Consider the following 21,699-nt stretch of genomic DNA (forward strand, 5'->3'; position numbering starts at 1 on the left):
GTCCATCAGGGAGATTGGCCTATGGTTTTCTTTTCTTTCTTTTCTTTTTTTTTTTTTTTTTTTTTTTTTTTTTTTGGTGGTGCTGGGGGTCAAACCCAGGGCCTTGTGCTTGCAAGGCAAGCACTCTACCGACTGAACTATCTCCCCAGCCCTGGTTTTATTTTTATGTTGTGTCTGTGTTTGGTTTTGGTATCAGGGTAATGCTGGCTGTGTACAATAAGTTTGGAAGATTTACTCCTCTTTCTTTTCAAAATAGTTTGAGAAGAGTAGGAACTGATTCTTCTTTAGTTGTTCAAGAGATTCAACATTGGAGCCTTCTGGTCCTAGGCTTTTCTTAGATGGGAGACTTCTTATTACTGATTGAATTTTGCCCTTGTTATTGTTTTTTTCTGGTCTTCTACTTCTTCATACTTCATTCTGGCTAAGGTATATGTGTCCAGGACATCATCTGTTTCTTCTAGGTTATCAAATTTGCTGATATATATAGATAATTGTTCATAACAATTTCTAATGATCCTATTTCTCTGATGTCATTGTAATCTATTTTTTTCATTTTTGATTTTATTTATTTGCATCTTCTCTATTTTTTTTTTAGTCTAGCTAAGGGTTTGACAATTTTATCTTTTAAAAAAAGCATGGTGGTTTATGCCTGTAATCCCAGCAGCCTAGGAAGCTGAGGCAGGAGGATTGTAAATTTGAGGCCAGCCTTAGCAACTCAGCAAGACCCTAAGCAACTTAGCAAGACCCTGTCTCAAAATAAAAAATAAAAAGGACTTGGATGTGGTTAAGTGATTAAGCACCCCTGGATTCAATCTCCAGTATCAAATAAAAAATAAAAATAAAAAAGAGCAACTGTTTTTGTTGATCTTTTGTATTTTTTGAACCTCTATTTCATTTATTTCTTCTCTGATTCTTATTATTTCTTTTCCTCTATTAATTTTATCTTTAGTTTGATCTTGTTCTTTTATTTCCTTGAGGTGTATATTCTATCAGTATATTGCATAAGGATGTACAGTAAGAACATAAGCTTGCCAGGCTAGGTGGTGCACACCTGTAATACCAGCAGCTCAGGAGGCTGAGACAGGAGGATCGAGAGTTCAAAGACAGCCTCAGCGTATTACCAAGACAATTAGCAACTCAGTGAGACCCTGTCTCGAAATAAAACATTAAAAAAAGGGCTGGGGACTTAGCTCAGCAGTTAAGTGTCCCTGAGTTCAATGCCCGGTACCAGAAGAAAAGAACACAGGCTTTAGAGTCAAGTGGAATTTTTAAAAAATTTCGTTAGTAACATAATTGATGTATAGTTAGGTTATTATTATTATTATTATTATCTGTGGTGCTGGAGATCAAGCACAGGGCCTTGTGCAGGTAAGGCAAACACTATCACTGAGCTACATCCCTGTCCCAATAGTTATTTAAATTCACATTTCAGTCTTTATGGATATACTTTTTTATTTAATTTTAAAATTTTATTAAATATTTATTTGACTCGAACAGAAATTATATAAGTGCATCCAAATAAATTTTATCTGCATTCCTTCTCTTTCACTTTTTAATTTATTCATCTATAAGTAACTATTTTATTAGATGTTGGGTCCATTATTTCATTTAAAAATTACAAGTATATTTCTTTTCCCATTTCCCTTTCAGAAAAAGAGCATACTATAAGAACATTGTTTTTTGAGTTTTCTTTTTTTCTGAGATTATGCCATACCATTATAAGTAAATCATGCTCTTCCTTTTCCACAGTTGCATAGTACTTTACTGTGTAGATATACCAGGGGCTTGTAACTAGTCTGCTAATAGACATTTGGATTGTTGCCAGATTTTTTATTTTACAAGTAGTGCTGCAATTAATAGCCTTGTACATTTACCATTTTGTGTTTTTAGGCTAGATTTTTAGAAGTGGAGTTGCTGGGTCAGGATAGATGATAAATAATTTTGTCAGATCTAGTCCAATTCTCCCAAGAGATTGTACCGTTTTGCATATCCTTTAGAGGCCCTTTTTATTAGCCTACCTTCTCAGGATCTCATTAAAAGGTGACACTTGGTCTTAGGTTCTTTTTTGCTTATGTCTAACCTTAAATACAATTAAATATATGAAAATTTCCTATGTTTTAGTGTACAGTAAAAGCTGGTTTAAATCTCTTATTGACTAAGAGAATAAAACAAGGAGGAACTCTTCCCTTTTGTCTTGTTTATCAGGAAGTGTTAGAAAATATATTCCTTTGTGTGCCCTGAGGACAGTTAAGAGTTTAAACAAAAGTGGGGATTGGAGCCAAACCTATAATTCCAGTAATCTGGGAAACTGAGGCAGAAGGATAGCAAGTTTATGGTCAACCTGGGCAATTTAACCAGAACCTGTCTCAAAATTAAAAAGGGGGGTGAGGTGGAGCTGGAGGCTGGGGATTTACCTTTGTGGTAGCATGCCCCCTGGGTTCAATCACCAGTAAGGATGGATGGATGGAAGGAAAAATTTAAATAGGCAAGGGTCCTATAAGTTAATAGGTGTTTCCCCCTGATTAGAGAAATATGTCTCAAAAAGTTTGAGGAGCTGGTTGCTCAGTGGTAGAGCACTTGCCTGGCATGTATGAGGCCCTGGGTTCGATACTCAGCACCACATATAAATAAATAAAAGGTCCATTGACAACTAAAAATATATATTTAAAAATGTTTTAGAGTCAGATTTTAAAATTTGTTGAAATTATTTACATCTATGTCATCTAGATCTATATTCACAGTGGCGTCTCAGTTTGTTCAGACTGCTCTAACAAAATATCATAACTTGGGTGGCTTGTAAGCATCATTATTTATCACAGTTCTGGAGGCTGGGAAGTTCAAGAAAAGACAGATCTGATGTCTGACATGGACTTTTTTCTGGCTCATGGATGGAGGCTTTTTGCTATGTTCTCAACATGGTGGAAGTGATGAGGGATCTCTCTTAAGTCTTATACTCTCTCTCTCGTGTGTGTGTGTGTGTGTGTGTGTGTGTGTGGTACTGGGGATTGAACCCAGAGGCATTCTACTACTGAGCCACATCCCCAATCCTTTTATTTCTTATTTTCAGACAAGGTGTTGCTAAATTGTTGAGGATCTCACTAAACTGCTGAGGCCAGCCTCAAATTATGATACTCCGGCCTCAGCCTCCCAATTTGCTGGGATTATAGACACACATCATCTCTCCTGGCTTGGATCTCTTTGATAAGGGCATTAATCTCATGCATGAGGGTTTTGTTCCCATGGACTAATCACCTTGAAAAAGCCCAACTCCTAATACGATCACCTTGGTGCAAAAATTCCAGCTATCAATTTGGAGGCAGGAGGACATAAACACTCAGACAGTAGCAGGAACATAAATGATTTTGAATAGTATCTGGTGGATGAATGATTACAACAGGAGTAAGATGGGCTATTTCATGATCATTTGCTATCTAAAGAAATTTAAGCCATTCACTTTCACAAACTCATTCATGTATTGACTCTTTTTTATTGTTTTATAATTTGTTCTCTGAGCTTAATTGCAACAGAAATACAAGCAATGATTATTAGCCAATGATTTTGAAATGCTTGCATAGAATTTAGTTCATTTTCTGCAGCAGCACTAATTAAATTAGCTACTAATTTAATTTATTGATAAAATATTGGAGAAATCAATAATGATGACCAATATTTTCTTGTTGCTTATTGTGTGTCAGGTACTAAGTGTTGTACATAATCATTAAATCTTCACCACAACCTTATGAGATATATTTTGTTATTATCTCTATTTTATAGTGAAAAAACTGAAGAACAAAGAGGTTAAGTAATAGGCCCAAGGCCGCACAAGCCAGTGACTGGGCCTGGACTTGAATTTAGCAATCTGGCCTCAGTGTCAAGTCATTTCACTGTCACATCCTTGCCTTTCTTTAACAGCATGAAAACAGTAATCAAGAATTGACAAAAGTTCTTTGGGCACAGTGGCACATACCTATAATCCCAGTGGCTCAGGGGGCTGAGGCAGAAGGATCACAATTTCAAAGCCAGCCTCAGCAAAAGTGAGGGACTAAGCAACTCAGTGAGACCCTGACTCTACATAAAATACAAAATAAGGCCTGGGGATGTGGCTCAGTGGTTGAGTGCCCCAGGTACCCAAAAAACGAATTGACAAAAATTGGGGTAATCCAGTGACAACATGATCACATATCAGGTTTCACTGAGTGTTACGGTTTGGATGTGAGGTGTCCCCCAAAAGCTCACACGTGAGATAATGCAGGAAGGTTCAGAGTTGAAATGATTGGGTTGTAAGAGTCTTAACCCAATCAGTCAATTAATCCCTACTGGGATTAATTGAAGTGGTAGGATGTGGCTGGACAAGACTGGATTGGGGTGTGACTTTGGGGATATATATTTTGTATCTGGAGAGTGGATACTCTCTCTCTCTCTCTGCTTCCTGATGATGCCAACTGCTTCCCTCTGCCACACTTTTCTTCCATGACGTTCTGCCTCACCTCGAGCCCCGAGAAGTGGAGCTGGCCTTCTATGGACTAAGACCTCTGAAACTGTGAGCTTTCAAATAAACCTTTCCTCCTCTGTAATTATGCTGGTCAGATCATTTAGTCACAGCAGCGAAAAAGCTGACTAAAACACTAGAAATTTTGCAATTCCAACTCTTTTTCCTGGGTGGAAAAGGTCAAACCTGAATCAGGTGATTAAGCATTTCCTAAAGCTCACCAAGGACAGGAATTTCTAAGACTTCTTAAAACAAGAGGTGAAGGAAGAAGGTAGGACTTCTGAAATCATGAGGGTTGGGAGGAAACATGAAGAAACCCCCACCAGTCAGTTTACAATCATTTCAGCTGGGGAGAGAGCAATATCAACGTTATCAAAGGCATCATGACTGTATGTTTTCCCCAAGCTATGGGTGTATGAAGCAGCGCATAACAGAAGGAAAATTAAATTTGCTTCACTCAAACGATAAAATGGAATGCCCAGAAAGTTCAGGTGTGGTCCTCTTTCTGGGTCCTTTACATACCACAGCAAGGAGCATCTGCCACCTAGTGTTTATAAAAAATGATGCAGGAATTGGAAATCAACTGTTCCTCCATGAGTCCAGCTGACACCTTTTCACCTAGCAGTTAAAGGTGGTTTATCTCAAGTGACTTTCACTTTCTTCTCATTTCTTCTGTCAGAAACAGGAAAAGTATGCGATTATTAATCATGTTGATTACTTTAGCTACAATAACTGTCTTTTAAAATTTGAAGATGTTTGAGAAATTTTAACTGCAAGATTTATAGTGTTCCGATGGATGTTAAAGGCAGTTGGGCTTTTGGGGTACAGGGTGAATCATAAAACCTTATGATTCCTTCCCCAAATCACCAGTCTCTTTCTTTGTTATATTCCTGTGTTAGATTTATAGGGAATCTATTTGGTTGTGTTTGTTTTGGGGCAATTTATACCATTGGAATATTGCCTCCCAACTTGAAACTGGATTTCCAGCCTCTGCTGCTGTACTGTTGCAGCAGACTCCAGCTGCCTGCGAGTAACTTCGTTCTGGGTTCTTGTTGCCAAAAGCCCAGTCCTTGTCCCCACTGCCAATCCAATAATGAGGACACAGTTTTGAGAAAAAGGAAAAAGAAGGTTTATTTCTTTGCTAGCAAAGGAGAAGCATACGGGACTCCTGTCCCAAAGGCTGTGATTCTGCCCATCAGCAGAAACAGGGGGCTTTTATAGAGGTGATTCAGAGAATAAGATTAGGAAGGAGAGCTCAGGGAGGAGTTCAGGGAAAAGAAGATCAAGGAGAGGGTCAGGGAAAAGGTTGGGAAAAAGAAAAAAAAATGTAAGTTTCAAAGCGACAAGGAATACGGTCAAAGCATCAAGTGAACCCGTTACTTTCTTATCTTGTAAATTTGAAGAATGAAGTCCATAGGCAATGAGGAGTGAGCATAAAAGAGTAGGATTTATTCAAGTGAGAAGAAGCAGAGCTCTTGCCAAGTAAGATGAAAACCCATAGCAGATTCCCCACTTAAGTGTGCTAGGCTAGGGGCTTTCATTGCTATTGATCAGGGGCACTGATCAATAACCATGCTAATCAGGTACCAGAAAAGTACCAAGGCTATTGATTCATATCTATGCAAATCAGGTATTGGAAAAGTGCCAGGGTTATTGGTTTGGACTGTGACCTTTTGATTGGTTGTGCCTTTTTAGCCCTTCAGTTTGTAGCTTACACTCAGGTTCCATTAGCTTCCCTTTTCCCACCACTCCTGGACAAAGGAGTTGGCTGGAATGTTTGGAATGCTTCTTCAGGTTAATCACATGAATTGGCCTTTATAATTAAAGAAGTCTCTTGGGGGAAGGGAATTGGCCTTTATAATTAAAGAAGTCTCTTGGGGGAAGGGGATAGGTCTTTAACTGCCTGTTTTACTATCCATCTAATTTTTTTTTTTTATTGTACACAAATGGGATACATGTTGTTTCTCTGTACATGGAGTAAAGGCATACCATTTGTGTAATCATAAATTTACATAGAGTAATGTTGTTTAATTCATTCTGTTATTTTTTCCCTTTCCCCCACCCCTCCCACCCCTTTTTTTCCCTCTATACAGTCCTTCCTTCCTCCATTCTTGCCCCCCTCCCTAACCCTAACTCTAACCCTAACACTAACCCCTCCCAACCCCCATTATGTGTCATCATCCACTTATCAGCGAGATCATCTGTCCTTTGGTTTTTTGAGATTGGCTTATCTCACTTAGCATGATATTCTCCAATTGCATCCATTTGCCTGCAAATGCCATAATTTTATCATTCTTTATGGCTGAGTAATATTCCATTTTATATATATATATATATATATATATATATATATATATATATACCACAGTTTCTTTATCCATTCATCAATCCAAGGGCATCTAGGTTGGTTCCACAATCTGGCTATTGTGAATTGTGCAGCCATGAACATTGATGTGGCTGTATCTCTGTAGTATGCTGATTTTAAGTCCTTTGGGTATAGGCCAAGGAGTGGGATAGCTGGGTCAAATGGTGGTTCCATTCCAAGTTTTCTAAGGAATCTCCACACTGCTTTCCAGAGTGACTGCACTAATTTGCAACCCCACCAGCAATGTATGAGTGTACCTTTCTCCCCACATCCTCGCCAACACCTGTTGTTGCTTGTATTCTTGATAATCACCATTCTAATTGGGGTGAGATGGAATCTTAGGGTGGTTTTGATTTGCATTTCTCTTATTACTAGAGATGTTGAACATTTTTCCATATGTTTGTTGATTGCCTGTAGATCTTCTTCTGTGAAGTGTCTGTTCATTTCCTTAGCCCTATCCATCTAATTTGAACCCTGGCATCTTGGATACTACTGAAACTGAGATGAAACCAGTTTCTCTACTTTTGCTGGTAGGTAGGTCTGCATAAGTTGCAGGACTCTGCAAGCTGAGAAAGCCTGTTTTAGTGTTAGCAGCTAATCATAGCAGAGGAATGTCTGCTGGTGTCAACTCTGAGGGTCACAGCCAGCAAAGCTGGATTCTTTTCCACTACTACTGAGCTTAGTAGTCATTTTACATTTTACATGAACTTACCCTTTCTGCCTACTTATAGTGCCTTAGTTTTTCTTTCAAATAATTATGTAATTAAGCAATTTAATTATCAATGGTTCATATGCTTAACATGTACAGCTTTTGTGCCACAATAGTGTTAGGTTTTTAGGCCAAAATAACTCCATTTTGAAAAACAGCACCTGTCCACCCAAGCATAACCTTCTCTGACGCATCTATTTCCTAACCCTCCTACACTTGACGCAGTTCTGTTGGAGTAGAGGATTCAACACTTGACACGGTTCTGTTGAAAGATCATCCTCCCTCTTGGGGGCCATAGGCGTGGCATGTCTCCATGTGCAGTTGCTTTTAATACTAATTAACATATCCTTAGGTTCAGATTATAGAGAATACTGGGGAGATTTCATGGTGCTGGTACACAAAATAACATACAACACAGTTTAATATTAATACTTAGATGAAATTATAAATAAGCAATTATGATTTGCTCAAATTTGTAAGGAGTCTGTGATTTCTTTTAGTATACAAATTCTCCAAAAGTTATATATAAGTATATGAGAGTGTTCCTCTGAGCTTTGATGTGGTGTTTGGTCTTCATTGCTTTCTTAGTGTTTATGATTAAGTTTAAGGATATTTTTCCCACTTAATAAATAAATAGGTTAATCATAAGTACAATTTCTATTCTTCCTATGTCTAGAGTTTTAGTCTATCATTGAGTACATGAAATAGAATAAATATTAACTCTAAGCTGATTCCTCTATGCTCTGTTAGTAAAAACAAAAAACATTCCACTGTTAATAACTAACATTAGAGTTCTTGGAAGGGGTAACTTCTACAGAAACTTAATGTTGTATTCTTTCAGGGAAATTTAAACTAAACGGAGCCTGGTGCCCTTTACCTTGCTGGGAACTGTTCTTCTTTTTAAGCTATCATACAGTAAAGACATGTTTATCGAATAAGATCATTAATTATACTCTCGAAGATTTTTTACTGAACATTTCCTTGTATTAACCATGAAATGATGTAATCAATACCAAATAAAAAACATACAAAAAGGCTGTGAACAATAAAGATTCAGACTCAGCCTCAGAACACTTGGTGTCTCTGTGTGCTGTTTCTCCACTGCACCAACGCCTCTCATCCACCTCGGACCCCCAACTGCTGCTAGGGCTGGACCCCAGCACTTCTCGATAGAGCCCCAATAACCGAAACCACAGCAAAGACATCAAGTAACAGTCACAGGGCCAGAACGGTTATTTTTTTTAACTACTTCATTGTACATGACTATATAGAAGTTTTTCCTTCTGGTTGCTGCTCCTTGCAGAGTGGCAGCCTGCAGACTCTGTCAATAAACCTTTGCTTGAACTCAAGAGCTGTGTCTCTTGTGGATATTTGCGCCAGTTACCCTAACAGTTATCTGCTTATACAGTTTGCTCATACTGTAAGAAATAGAATATGGGATTCGTTCTTATTTATTCATGCCTTCACCAGCGTTATCACTAGTTTCTCCTCCTCGTTACATCAAATCTAATCATAGTACCTCTAGCTATCAAAACAAATCAAGTAATTTATAATGAAAAGCTACTTTCAAGGATTAATCCAGGTAAGATTATTTGCATGAGTTGGAGAGAAAATGGTTTCTTTGTTGAAAAACAAGTTGGAGATTCCTTCTGAAATTTGCTTTATTTATTCTTTATCCTGAGCTTGGCCATGGTTCTTGTTTGCTTTTTTCTCTGTACTGGGGATTGAAAACAGGGACACTTCACCAATGAGCTACCTTTCCAATTTTTTTTTTTTCCCTTTAGATTTTGAGACAGGTCTCACTAAATTGCTTTGTTTGACCTTTAACTTGTGACCCTCCTGCCTCAGCTTTACAGGTATGGGTGTATATCTGGATTACAGATACATGTGTCACTATGCCTGGTGGTGCCCATGATTTATTTTTACTTTCCCATAAATATAGTAGTGGTTTGTAGTATTTTGATTAAAAGCATATTCTGATTTCTGATTCCTTCATGTCTTTTGCTCTCTTTTCCCAAGAGATTATTCTGATTTCTCTAAGGTGTTTAGAGTTACAATAATTTTTTCATACCTTCACCTTCACATTTTGTAAACAGACTAGTTTAAACTGTCTATATTGTTCATTCTTTTTGACCCCTTTTCCATTCACTGGTCAGCAAGGATAATTTCTTTTCTACCAACCAGACACTACCATTTACAATAAACTACCTGATTCTCCTTAAACCCCAATCATCTGGAGTCAAGAAGGTATATTTAACTCTCATTCCACAATTAATACATTAGTGATATGTTACTGTCTAAATATTTATTAAAAATCTGAAGAGTTAATGAGAGAATCTGGGAGACTTCCTCTACATGAAAGAGGTAGAAGAAAACATTTTTTATTATCATGTTCAAGGTAGTCAAAATTTTAACAAACATCTTAATCCTCACAACAACCCTGTGAGGTAGGCAAATCATTGTTTAATAATTAAGAAATATTTCAAATAAAGTGCAATTCCTAAAAGAATAAATCTACATTAGAAATAATTTGTCACTAATAATTTGTTAATTAAACCATTTATGTATAGTCTAAAATTTGCTTATGTGTATTTTGATTTATGCAGTAATGTTACCAGGTAAGTTTACTGTAAATCAAATCTTATAACACTTGGGGGACTGTTCAAACCCTGGAGAAAATTTTTTTTGGTAAAATTAATAATTTTTAATCTTATGTTAAAAAAGCAATTTTTGTAGTATTCACTCAGTGAGGCATTCTCTGCAACTTTCTACCCACACCTATCCATTCATAAGTTATCTCAACATGGCACCAAGGCAATGATTATTGAATGCAGTTTTAGCAATTTGGTATATGGCAGTGAACTGCTGTCATGTAGAAGTCTTTGAATACACTGCACGTAATCTCAACCCCAAACCTAAAAGCAGACTATTTACTGAAGTGTAAACATAATTGATGGTGATAATTTTCAAAAGTATTTCAAAAAGTATTTTTTTGAGACTTTATTTTTTCCCTTTACTTGCAAAAGGAAGAACAATCAGCATCCTTTCAATGAAACATGATATTAAGTATGAAATTTTAGTGATTTATACTGCTAATCAAAGCCTCTCACACTATCAATTATTATTTACAAGGGAACCAGCAGATGTTGGCTTTAAAAATTTTAAGTTTTTTTTTTTCCCCCCCATGTGCCAATATAAAACAACTAGAAAGAGAAGTACAGGCTGGGATATAGCACTTGTCTAGCATATGTGAGGCCTGGGGTCAGTCTCCAACACACACACACAAAAGAACAAATATCCCCCAGGTACCCATTTTCCTCTTAAATATATATTTAAAGTACATTTCTATTGTTAGTCCAACACTAGTAAACAGCCAGTTAGCTAATATTTTTTATAATTGTCTTATTTGCAAAATAATTTTATTGGAGAATTTCTATTACATTTAATCATGACATATAATTTGTTTCATAAAAAAATTTTTTTAATTGTTGATCGACCTTTATTTATTTATATGTGGTGCTGAGAATCGAACCCAGTACCTCACATGTGCTAGGCAAGCACTCTACCATTGAGCCACAACTTCAGTCCCATATAATTTATTTGTAATGACTTTAATTAGAATTGGAAATCCACTGGCAGATTTGTAATATTTTAGCAAGTAGTTAACTGTAATTTGCCATTATAAAAAAAAAGTTTAAGCCCAGAAAAGGAAACCTCTCATATAAACATATATATTTTGAAAATTGCTGTAGGGAAAAAACAATTGCTGGAAGGGAATTATGCAAAGCCATGGGTAAAATAAACTAAGCTATCCATAAGTTTTACATTCATACTAAACCCAATAGTGCACTATGAATTATAGTGAGGTAGGGCAAAGTAATATGGTCAGATATATCTTGAACTTTTAAATTTGTGTAAACTTAAATACTGACTATTACTCAGCTTTTGCTTGAATAACTAAAAAGAAAAATTTATAATTCAAATGACAAAGTATTTTCTTGAATTTAAGGATAGACTGAAAACTTCTGAGATACATATAAATAAAAAATACAAAGGCCACAAGATATATATTTTATTTTAACATAAAATATGCTTGTATAAAAATAACCCAGGAAATTATAAAAAAGAAATACAAACATTTTTGCATAGATTTTCAATATAAAACATTTACCTGGGTTAAACACTGGAAAATACACCTGTGAAACTAGTATAGTTGAACTATTTCCTTGGATACCAAGTATACACAAAATAAAAGCCCTTCATCTAGGGGAGCATGGGCAGGCGGGAAAACAATTTAATTTAGCATCAGTCTATATTTATTTCTCTGTTGCTCGAATATAAACCAATGATGACAAGAGGAGAAACTCTGGGGGTTTATTTAACAAAATTAAATTCACATTTCTGAGGCCATCATAGTGCATCCAATGTCCATCAATTTGGAAAGCTGCAGAATAATGATGTTCTTCTTTATTAAATAATGTGGCACCTTCCAACAAATACCTGTAAATTAAATGATAAAGTATAGTAGAAAATCATAATACTTTGTTTTTAAGATAAATATTCCTTAAATTCTTTTTATTTTTTTATTTTGATTCATAGTACACAAATGGAGTATAACTAACGTTTCTCTAGTTGCATTAAATTCTTTTTTTTTTTTTTTGGGTGCTGAGGATTGAACTCAGGGCCTTGTGCTTACAAGGCAAGCACTCTACTGACTGAGCTATCTCCCCAGCCCCTAAATTCTTAACTAAGAAATAATGACATTGCTTCCTGAAAAGGGTATTTATCCATATAAATCATGAACTATAATTGATGATTTCAAGGAAAATATTTAAAAACCTTGATATTGGTGATTTTCAAGTAAAATATTTAAAAACCAGACTAACTCATAACCTGTACTATACTATTAAAAAGGAGAGAATAGCCAGGTGCGGTGGCACACGCCTGTAATCCTAGGGGCTCAGGAAGCTAAAGCAGGAGGATTGTGAGTTCAAAACCAGCCTCTGCAACTTAGCAAGGCACTTAGCAACTCAGTGAGACCCTGTCTCTAAATAAAATATAAAAATAGGATGTGGCTCAGTGATTAAGCACCCCTGGTTGTTCTAGTAACCACCCCCCCCCCCAAAAAAAAAAACCACACAAGAAAACTTTTGAAGGCAAAAGTTAATAAGTACGCTCTATTTCTTGATATGTATAGATATTTTTATTTATAATAATACATAACAGTTTATGTTTAAACAATGACCTCTGAATACAACTAAATACTAATTTGACTTGAAATACCAAGGAGAGCCAGGGTTTTTTATTGCTTACTAAGTGTCAGTCACTACCCTAAACACTTAGCATATGCTGCCTTATCAAATTCTCCTAATAATGGCACCAGGAAAACACTGTCATCCCTATTTTATAGATAAGAAAACTTATGTGTACACTGATTAAATAATTTGCCAAAAGCTTATACGGCTTGTAAAATGAGGTGGGTAGGCCTGGCATGGTGGTATGTGCCTGTAATTCCAGGACTCAGGAAGCCAAAGCAGGAGGATCTCAAGTTCTAGGCCACGTTGACAACTTAGTGAGATCCTGTCTTAAAATAAAATTTGAAAAAGGGGCTGAGGATGTAGCTCAGTGGTAGAGCACTTCTATGTTCAATCCCCATCTGTTCCATAATCAAAGTTTCTAATCACTGGGGCCACTACTAGTGACTAATTTCCTGTGAATTTATTTTATTTTATTTTATTTTTTTAGCATTGGGAATTGAAACCAGAAGGCCTTTATCACTGAGCTGCATCCCCAGCCCTTTTCATTTTTTTTTTTTTTTTAAATTTTGAGACAGCATCTTACTGGGTTGCCAAGATTGGTTTCGAACTTGCAATCCTCCTGTCTCAGCCTCCAGATTCACTGGGATTTCAGGTACTGTGCTGGCTCCTAAGATTGAACCCAAAGCAGTTTTACTACTGAGCTACATATCCAGCCTTTTTTTTTTTTTTGAGACAGTTGCTGAGGCTGGCCTTGAACTTGTGATCCTACTGCTTCAGCCTCCTCAGCCCCTGGGATTACAGGCATGGCCACTATACCTGGCTCCAATAATATCTTTTTAATGGCTAGTTAAAATCATGACAGACCAGAATAAACAAAAGATTTATTTTTTACTATTTTTGTAAAGCAAGCAAACCCAAATCACCTACTTGTGATCGGATAAATCCAAATAATATGGTACATATGCCAGATCTTCAGATTTCCAATGCTGCATATTTAGGACAACAAAAGGGGGTGCGCCATGGCAGAAAACTCGCTGGGAAAATTCTCTTAAGCCACCACACCTAAAATGGAAAATGAGCATCAACATTATTACCTCTTGAGTTGTCTTTATGACTTTAATTTTCAAGTAAATATAATAATCTATTATAGGTATGGGTAATAATATGGCTATATTAATACCTTATTCCTAGAAGTTTAGAGCCTATATTCTTGATACTAGAAGAGATGCTATTAAAACTCCTGGAAAAGTGAGCTATATTTTTCTAGGGTTCTAAAAGAACTGTCTGTTGAACAGTTTTAAAAGCTTTCATTTGTAGATATATTTTTCTATTATATGGTTTCAAATAAAGGCTGGGAGAATAATATGACTCTAATTGTTTTCTTTTTCCATTTAAGATCTTCTATTAGTATTAAGCAAATTCTCTTAGTATTATTAGGTATTTAAGCAAAAAGGATCAGAAAACAACAAAGATAATTATACAGTAAAATCTCAATTAACCGGAATGTTCAGGGGAGAGTCTTCTGGTTAACAAACATTAGTGACTACACCAAGTTAGCCAGAAAACCATTTGTTTTAGAATTATGTTAGTTCACATTTTGAACTTAATGAAAACAATTTACTGAATGTATTTTTATCTTCCCTTCTTGGATGATTAGTAATAAAATCATTCTTCCAAATATTAATTTTTATCGTTCAATAATGTAGATGTAGAAATTGCTAAGAGGAAAAAAAAAGTGTGTTCTGCCCCTGGACTTTTTGTTTTTTTTTTTTTTTTTTTTTTTAACTAAGTTCAATTTTCTGGTTGCCATTTACCTCTTTATCCTAAAGGAGGAATGCAGAAAAAAATCCAGTTAATTGAGGGTCCAGATTAGTTGGGTTCCGGTTAACCAAGGTTTTATTGTACCTACTCAGCAATGGGGAAAAAAAGAAAAGGCATTTGCTTTGTATTCATCAATGAGCTGTAGTACCATATTTTATATAGTGATATTTGATAATGAAAACACAACATAAGATAACATAGTAAACTAGGTATGTTATTTAGATTCAAAAAGCATTAGGTTTCCTAAATACTTATGAGATGCTATTTCATAATGTATTAACTTCAAACAGCACATCAGTCCAGGAAATTTCTTCCTCTGATATATTTCAAAATCAACATCACTGAATCAGCAATACAGGGAAACAGACGAAGTATATTTCAGAGAAATGTGAGCTTAACAAAATAGAAATATTTTCATCTTAAACGTCTATCATATACTCACCCACGCTCTTCACACAGTTCAATCTTAGAACAGAATAACTCATCCACAGCCAGTCGTATCAAGTTTCCATGTGGAATTTCTTGAGGAGGACTACAATAATTGTAAAATGCATGTAAGAACTGCTTTAACATTTTAGAATACATTATTAGGATAACAAATTCTACAGGTTGACCCATTATTAGCAGTATGAAGTATAACAAACACAATCTGTTATCCATCTTTCTATTTCTTGCAGATAAACAGAAATCAGTTGTACATATTTTTGTTGTTGTTGTTGTTTTTGGTACTAGGGATTTAACTGTGCTTAGCCAGTGAACCACATTCCCATCCCTTTTTTGTATTTTTTTTTTAGAGACAGGGTCTCACTGAGTTGTTTAGGGCATTGCTAAATTGCTGAGGCTGGCTGTGAACTTGGGATCCTCCTGTCTCAGCCTCTGGAGCTGCTGGGGATTACATGTGTGTGCCACTTCACTCAGCTAAAGCATAAAGTTTTCTAAGAAACAAAGTATTCTGTAAATGAGTCTTGAAATATTCAGTTGTTGTTACTTTCATTAACAAAACCAAACAAACAATGCCCTCCCTGCCCTGAAAATCAGAGGCAATATGCTCTGGTGAGTAAAAATTAGCACCCAGAATCAGGAGAGAGGAGCTGATTATTTACCTGACTAAATGCAAGTCACAAACATTCTTGGCCTCAGTTACCTGATCTATTAATGAAATTTTGCTTATATACTTCAAAGTTGTTTTAAATATGAGATTTTAAAAAATAGGTAGAAGCTTAAAACTTATAATGATGAATATGTATTATTGAGAGAAGTATAAAATATTAGTATTGCTACAGAATTACATTTCATTATATCTTCACAACATTTATGGATTAAAAATACTAGTTTTTAAAAAGCCTTTTTTTTTTTTTTTTCTTTTTCACTGCTGGGGACTGAACCTGGCCCTGCACATGTTAAGCAAGTGCTCTACGGAATGAACTACATCCCCAGCCCCACTAGTTTTTTAAAAACAAGATAAATTGATGACACTTCTTAGTCCGTTATGATGTAAAGTAAGAACATTGTTTTCCTCTGATACATTTCTAAACCAGCACCACTGTATCAGCAATATAAGGGAAAAGACAAAGTATATTTCAGAAAATGTGAGCTTAATAAATTAGGGTATGTGATGTACATTCCCAAAGGGGAACATCTATTAGGCTGCTTTTCTGGACCACAGGGCCAAATATCCTTTCTGACAACATGTTTGGGTCTGTTTCTCTTCCACTGGCAATTATTCCTTTTTCAGTTCATGTTCCCTAGGGGCTTTAATATTTCCCCGCATTTCACCAGGGCTTGCCAGTTTGGCCTCCCTCTCTGTCATTTACCAGGTTGGATGTCTGCCTTCTCTCTGAAAGCCAAAAACACTCTGCTGTCTCCTAGCACCTTTCCCAGTCAGTATAAAAACTCCTCAAATCTACATCCTTTACAGGTAGAGATGTTTTCTGTCTATAATTATGCCCTGGCCTTGACTTTTTTAAAAAAGTTCTCTTGTTCATCTGGAACTGGCCTTTCTGACAGAAACCCATTTGAAGAGTGAAACATTTCAAAACAGTAAAGTACCCTTTAATTCATTAGTTTGCTACTGAAAGGTTATTAGTTGGTTCTGTATGTGTTTATACATACATACACATAAATAATAATGATTTAAAAACGTGAGCCATGTAACAGATATCAGAGCAACTTACTTTATATTAATTGTGCGCTGCTGATCTTCCTGTACTCGAGTTGGGCATCGCCAATTGGAACAGTAACTCTCTTGAATGGTAGACATGAGATTTTCAAGATTTTTTGTAAAGTTATCATGCTCGTTCCCAAACAAATCAATTATTAATGAAGCTTTATGAACTTCAGATTTGTATTGCTGTTTTTCCATCTTGTCCCAAATCCAAAGTAGCTTCACAGTTGTAAAACTATAGGTGTCCATTAAATAAAGAAAACAGTCTACAAACTCTCTACCAAAATGAAGAGAGAGTTCCCTAGGAAAATTTTCATTTTCATTAAGAATGACATATAATAACATCAAGAATCCATCTATGGTGCAGGTGTTTTTCAGTCTTATTTCAACATAGAGTGGTGTACAGGATACTGCTTTGCGGCCAGCTTTGATAGTAAAAACACCTCCCCAAGGAAGAACAGGCCTCCAAAATGATCGATCTTGGTTATAGTTATTTTTAATTGATGCTTTGATCTCTTCAAACAGTGTCTTCATCCTGCATTTGAAAAGTTTAAAACAGAACATGTAAATGCATGCTTAAACAAAAATAAACCTACCTAATAATTCAAATTAAATTTTGTTAGATGGCCCTTCGATGTAACAAAAAATTAAATGTACATTTTTGGGGGCAATATTTATGCTCTCTGCAAAGACCACTTAAGATGGCAGAACCTTTTTTTGAAGTACAGAATAGCCATTTGATAGGCCTATGTATTAATTATATTGCAGATTTTATCTGTTATAGGAAAACCCTGAAATAAAAGTCCTAAATGAAAATAAAGGTATTTTTTTAAATAAAGGTATTTAAAAATACAAACTAAATCTGTTTAGACATATTCCTAAAGTAAACCTCCTCTTTCCTTTAAAATTGAAGCTGTGCTTCCATTTCCTTATTAATATTGGTGGTTTCCCTTAAAAAACTGACAAAGTGGGATCCTTAGTTTTGGGGTGTTATTTAGTGGCCTTTGTATTAATCATATCACACATTTTATCTGAGTATTAAAAAACCTGTGTATAGCACCTTTGCTACAGACAAAAACCAATCCTGGCATTTAACTTCCTCTTACCTTAAGGAGAGCTAAGTACTTTCTTTTTAAAGCCACTGACACTGTTTTAATAAACATGCTTGTGTCCTAAGTATGTTATATAAAGTCAAAAAAATTTTTAGAAGTTCCTATTAAAGTTGCGTTGAAAAAAATTACTTCACTTTACTTGGGACAAATAAATATGTAAACTAAAACTGTATTGTTTTCCAATATGTCACTTTTATAAAAAGTGTACTTTTATGAAGAAAGGGAAGCATCTGAAGAAGAGAGACTGAAGTCAGTGTCTTATATTTACTATCTTTTTAATTGCTATATTCTCTCAACCACAACATGAACTCAATCCCCAATAATACTGTAGACCTGTGGGTTTTGTGTGAAAAATTAAGTTCAAACCTATTTTGCAATATTAGCCAACAAAAATTTGGTTCTTCAATATATTGGATACACACATGCAGTGTTTTCCATCTGAAGCAAGATATTGTGAACTCTAAAATATTCAACACTATATTTAGTTTGAAGTGTAAATGTTTATATATAGTCTGTTAACATGGTGGCAGAGGTCAACCACTTAGAAATAAGAGGGTGTGGCAAATCTGAAACTTAGGAGAACACACTCATTTCTTAATACAAACCAACTTTCATTTACAGAGATTTTAAAAAATCATAAGGCATTCAAATATTTTAAAAATTAAAATACCCTTTTCATGATTTGAGTTATATTTCTTGAATTTTAAAGAACCCTGTAGTAAGGTTTAAGATTGGTTAATAAGCTTGAGTTAAGATTCCTAATACTGTATTGGAAAGGAAGAATTAACCTCCAGTATGTCTTCAAATTACTTCTCAAACATGACTAAATGAAGGGTAACTGTAGCTCTTCAAAGCAATAGTTATAATCTAAGAGAATTAAACCACAATGCCACACATGGCATGAACCTAACTTTAGCCAGGGAAGACTGAAAGAACTAAAGGACACTTAATCTAGTTTTAGCATTAATTTGGTGATATGTTCAAAAGTAAATTGCAATAAAAATAGGGAAAAGAAGAAAACAGATGGTGAGATGGCTGCAAAGAACTTTTAAGTTGCCTTAAGTTTTGCCACCTCGTTGAAAAGGTTGTTCCTTTAGGCAATGTATTAGAAGCACTGGAGGATGTATTTAGCTGGCTTTACTTTCCTGTTTCAACAGGGCCTCCAGGTTGAATAAATCTGGAAAACTCTCCAAACCTCCATTTACTTGGCAAAACACCACCTTTTCTTTCCGGTCATTCCCAAGGGTGGCAATTTGTACCCCAAGCTGGCAGGGAGAATCAGACTACATGCCCAAGGCACTGAATGCCATACCTCCAAATAATTCAGGAATCCTAGAGTACCCCCTCGAATAAGCGCCCCCGAAATACTCTTCTGAAAGAACGTGCACGCGCTCCTCTTGGAAGCACCGCGGGCTGCGGGGCAGAGACCCGCGGGGCGCGCGCGATGGGCACCCCTCTCAAGCTCTTCTACGGCCACGCCCACCCGGCCGTACTCCCTGGAGGCCTGCCACCGAGGGCGGCGCAGCACCGAGGGCGATTCCGGAACCTGCAGCGGGTGAGACTGCCGGGCGCCCCGACCTCCATCCGGTCAGTGCCCCCGCCAAGCGCCTGGGGGTGCGAGCAAATGGGCGGGAAGGCCGGGTCGCGGAAGGCGTTCCCACACCGGCCAGTCTCCGTCCACTAGGAAGCTGAATACTCGTACCTCCCCGGGGACCGAAAACCGCCGGTGCCGCCGCACCCGTCGCCGCCGCCGCTTGCTCATGGAGAGCCTGGGCTGCCACCGCCGCCGCCGCCGTCTCATCTACTAGCACCGCGGGTTGACTCGGCCTCCCCCGGCGTGAGTGCTGGGCTCCGGCACGGCCTCCATCGCACCCGCCGCGGTGGGAGCCACAGCAGCTCCAGCGCCCAGGCCAGATCCGACCGGACCCAAGGAGCCAGGACCGCGGGAAGCAAGACACGTCGCTTCTTATTACGGAGGAAGATTCGGCCCGACCTCCGCCCCCCTCCCCCCGACCCCAGTGTCCAGCTGCTTAACAGCACTCCTGCGCAGGCGTGAAGACGCCCTGGCCAAACGTGCGTGTATCGAGTGTGTATACAACGTCCAGAATTGCCCAATGGGAACCAGGATCAAGCATGGGGGCGGGACTTCGCAGAGAAGGGTGGGGCTCCAGCGTGAGAGCGTGGGTGGGGCAGCCGGAAGAGGGCTGGGTTTGCAAGGAGGCCGAGCTGATTGGCAAAGGCGATTGGCTTTGAGGTTTGTACCATATTAGAGCTTTACTTGGTTTCCTTTTAAATTCTTTACTCGGGAGGAGAAAGTTTTATTTTCTCAGTAAATTGTGGCTATATAAGATTTCAGTTTAATGATATATTTAGGAAAAAATTGGTGTGTCATATGCTAAATTAATGTTCAAGATTAGCCAGTATGCTCTAATTTACAATGAAAGTTAATACCATTTAAAAATTGAATAATCTTAACCCCCATTTTAGGGTTGAAAAAATTAGTTTTGGATATGGCAAATTTCCACACAGTAAGTGACAGAGATGGAAATTGAAGTTAAATTTGCTTACTACTAGAGTGTGGACTCAGCCACTGTTTTCTGTTGGGCCTTCGGGTATTTATATTTTTTTATTTTTATTTTTAAGTTAGCCCTCCGTTAAAGAGTCAAAGCTCCACATGACTTTGCTGGGAGAACATGGGCCACCCTCCACCTGTAATTAGAAATGTTGAGACCTTTTTTCCCATCCAGCCATTGAACAATGACTGGAAAACTCCGAAGACCAGCAACAGTGTAATGGTCAGCAAGGCTGTAGCAATGACCTTACTCATGAACCTTTTTGAAGGGGTCCAGTGATAGAGGAATGGAAGCTAGGAGAAAAACTTAAGATAATTAGTAATGGAAAGAAATGGATGTCTTAGAGCAGGGGTGGGGGGATATAACCCTGCCCCCAAAAGTATAATAACTGGCAAAGCCTACGTTTCAGTTTCCTGGTTTTCTAATTCTTATGGCATTTCTAATTTCTTATGGCATTTAATGGATGAAAATACCGAAATTCTGAGAGATTAAATACAAACACATGCAAAAAAGTTCACATACTATTAAACTTACCTTGCAAGTAGAAAAGTCTTTTAAAAATGTGGATTATATGTTCAGTTTGCAGTATCTTAAGACATGGAGTTCATTTTTTACTGATTTTGTATAACAGACATAATGGTGGTGGTTGACACTAGTTTTGGACAATGTTAGTGAGATGACTCCTTAAACTCTGTTAAGGTTCAGCTGAGTGGAAGAAGCATGGATTCTTTGCATGCTTGGGTAATTCACAAACCTCACTGAGGCCTTTAACTGAGATTTCCATTCTTTTCCCCTTTAGTCTCCTTCAAATATGACAGTTAATTGCAGATTTAAAAGATAATATTAATGAGGGATAATTGACATACAATATGTGGAGCACATTTAAAGTGTACAATTTGCTAAGTTTTGACATATGTCCTCCCCACTGAAATCATCACTATGACTAAGTGAATATGTCCATCACCATTGTTTCTTTCTGTCCCTTTGTAACTTCTTCCTCCCTGTGTCCCACACCTAAGCAGCCACTGATCTACTTTCTGTTAGTATAGATTCATCTGCATTTCCTGAAGTTTTATATAACTGAAACCACCAAAGTACCCTTTTTTTGGTCTGGTTTCTTTCACTCATGATCTGTGTACAATTGTTCATTCTTTCATTGTGAAGTGTATTCCGTTGTGTGAATGTACTACAGTTCATCCACTTAATCT

General features: G+C 36.9%; 1 protein-coding gene across 1 annotated transcript; it reads right to left on the bottom strand.

Moving 5' to 3' along the window:
• Positions 1–9,485: 9,485 nt before the first annotated feature.
• Positions 9,486–20,695, bottom strand: DORIP1 (dopamine receptor interacting protein 1). Its single transcript, XM_079126037.1, has 5 exons — positions 19,621–20,695; positions 16,817–17,341; positions 15,085–15,174; positions 13,749–13,883; positions 9,486–12,063 (listed from the first exon to the last, which is right to left on the bottom strand). The coding sequence occupies exons 2-5, from the start codon at positions 17,338–17,340 to the stop codon at positions 11,880–11,882; spliced, it is 933 nt and encodes a 310-aa protein (XP_078982163.1). The 5' UTR covers position 17,341; positions 19,621–20,695; the 3' UTR covers positions 9,486–11,879.
• Positions 20,696–21,699: the final 1,004 nt, after the last annotated feature.

This window comes from Sciurus vulgaris (assembly GCF_902686455.1).
Source record: "Sciurus vulgaris genome assembly, chromosome: 2".
NCBI classification, from domain to species: Eukaryota; Metazoa; Chordata; class Mammalia; order Rodentia; family Sciuridae; genus Sciurus; species Sciurus vulgaris.

What these genes read in the sequence shown, in the direction of transcription:
- DORIP1 (XM_079126037.1), bottom strand. Translation starts at nt 17,340, where the DNA reads ATGAAGACACTGTTTGAAGAGATCAAAGCATCAATTAAAAATAACTAT. An exon ending in CAGCGCACAATTAATATAAA is followed by an intron (nt 15,175 to 16,816) that starts GTAAGTTGCTCT and finishes CAATTATTGTAG; the next exon opens with TCCTCCTCAAGAAATTCCAC. An exon ending in TTGGATTTATCCGATCACAA is followed by an intron (nt 12,064 to 13,748) that starts GTAGGTGATTTG and finishes TTTAATTTACAG; the next exon opens with GTATTTGTTGGAAGGTGCCA.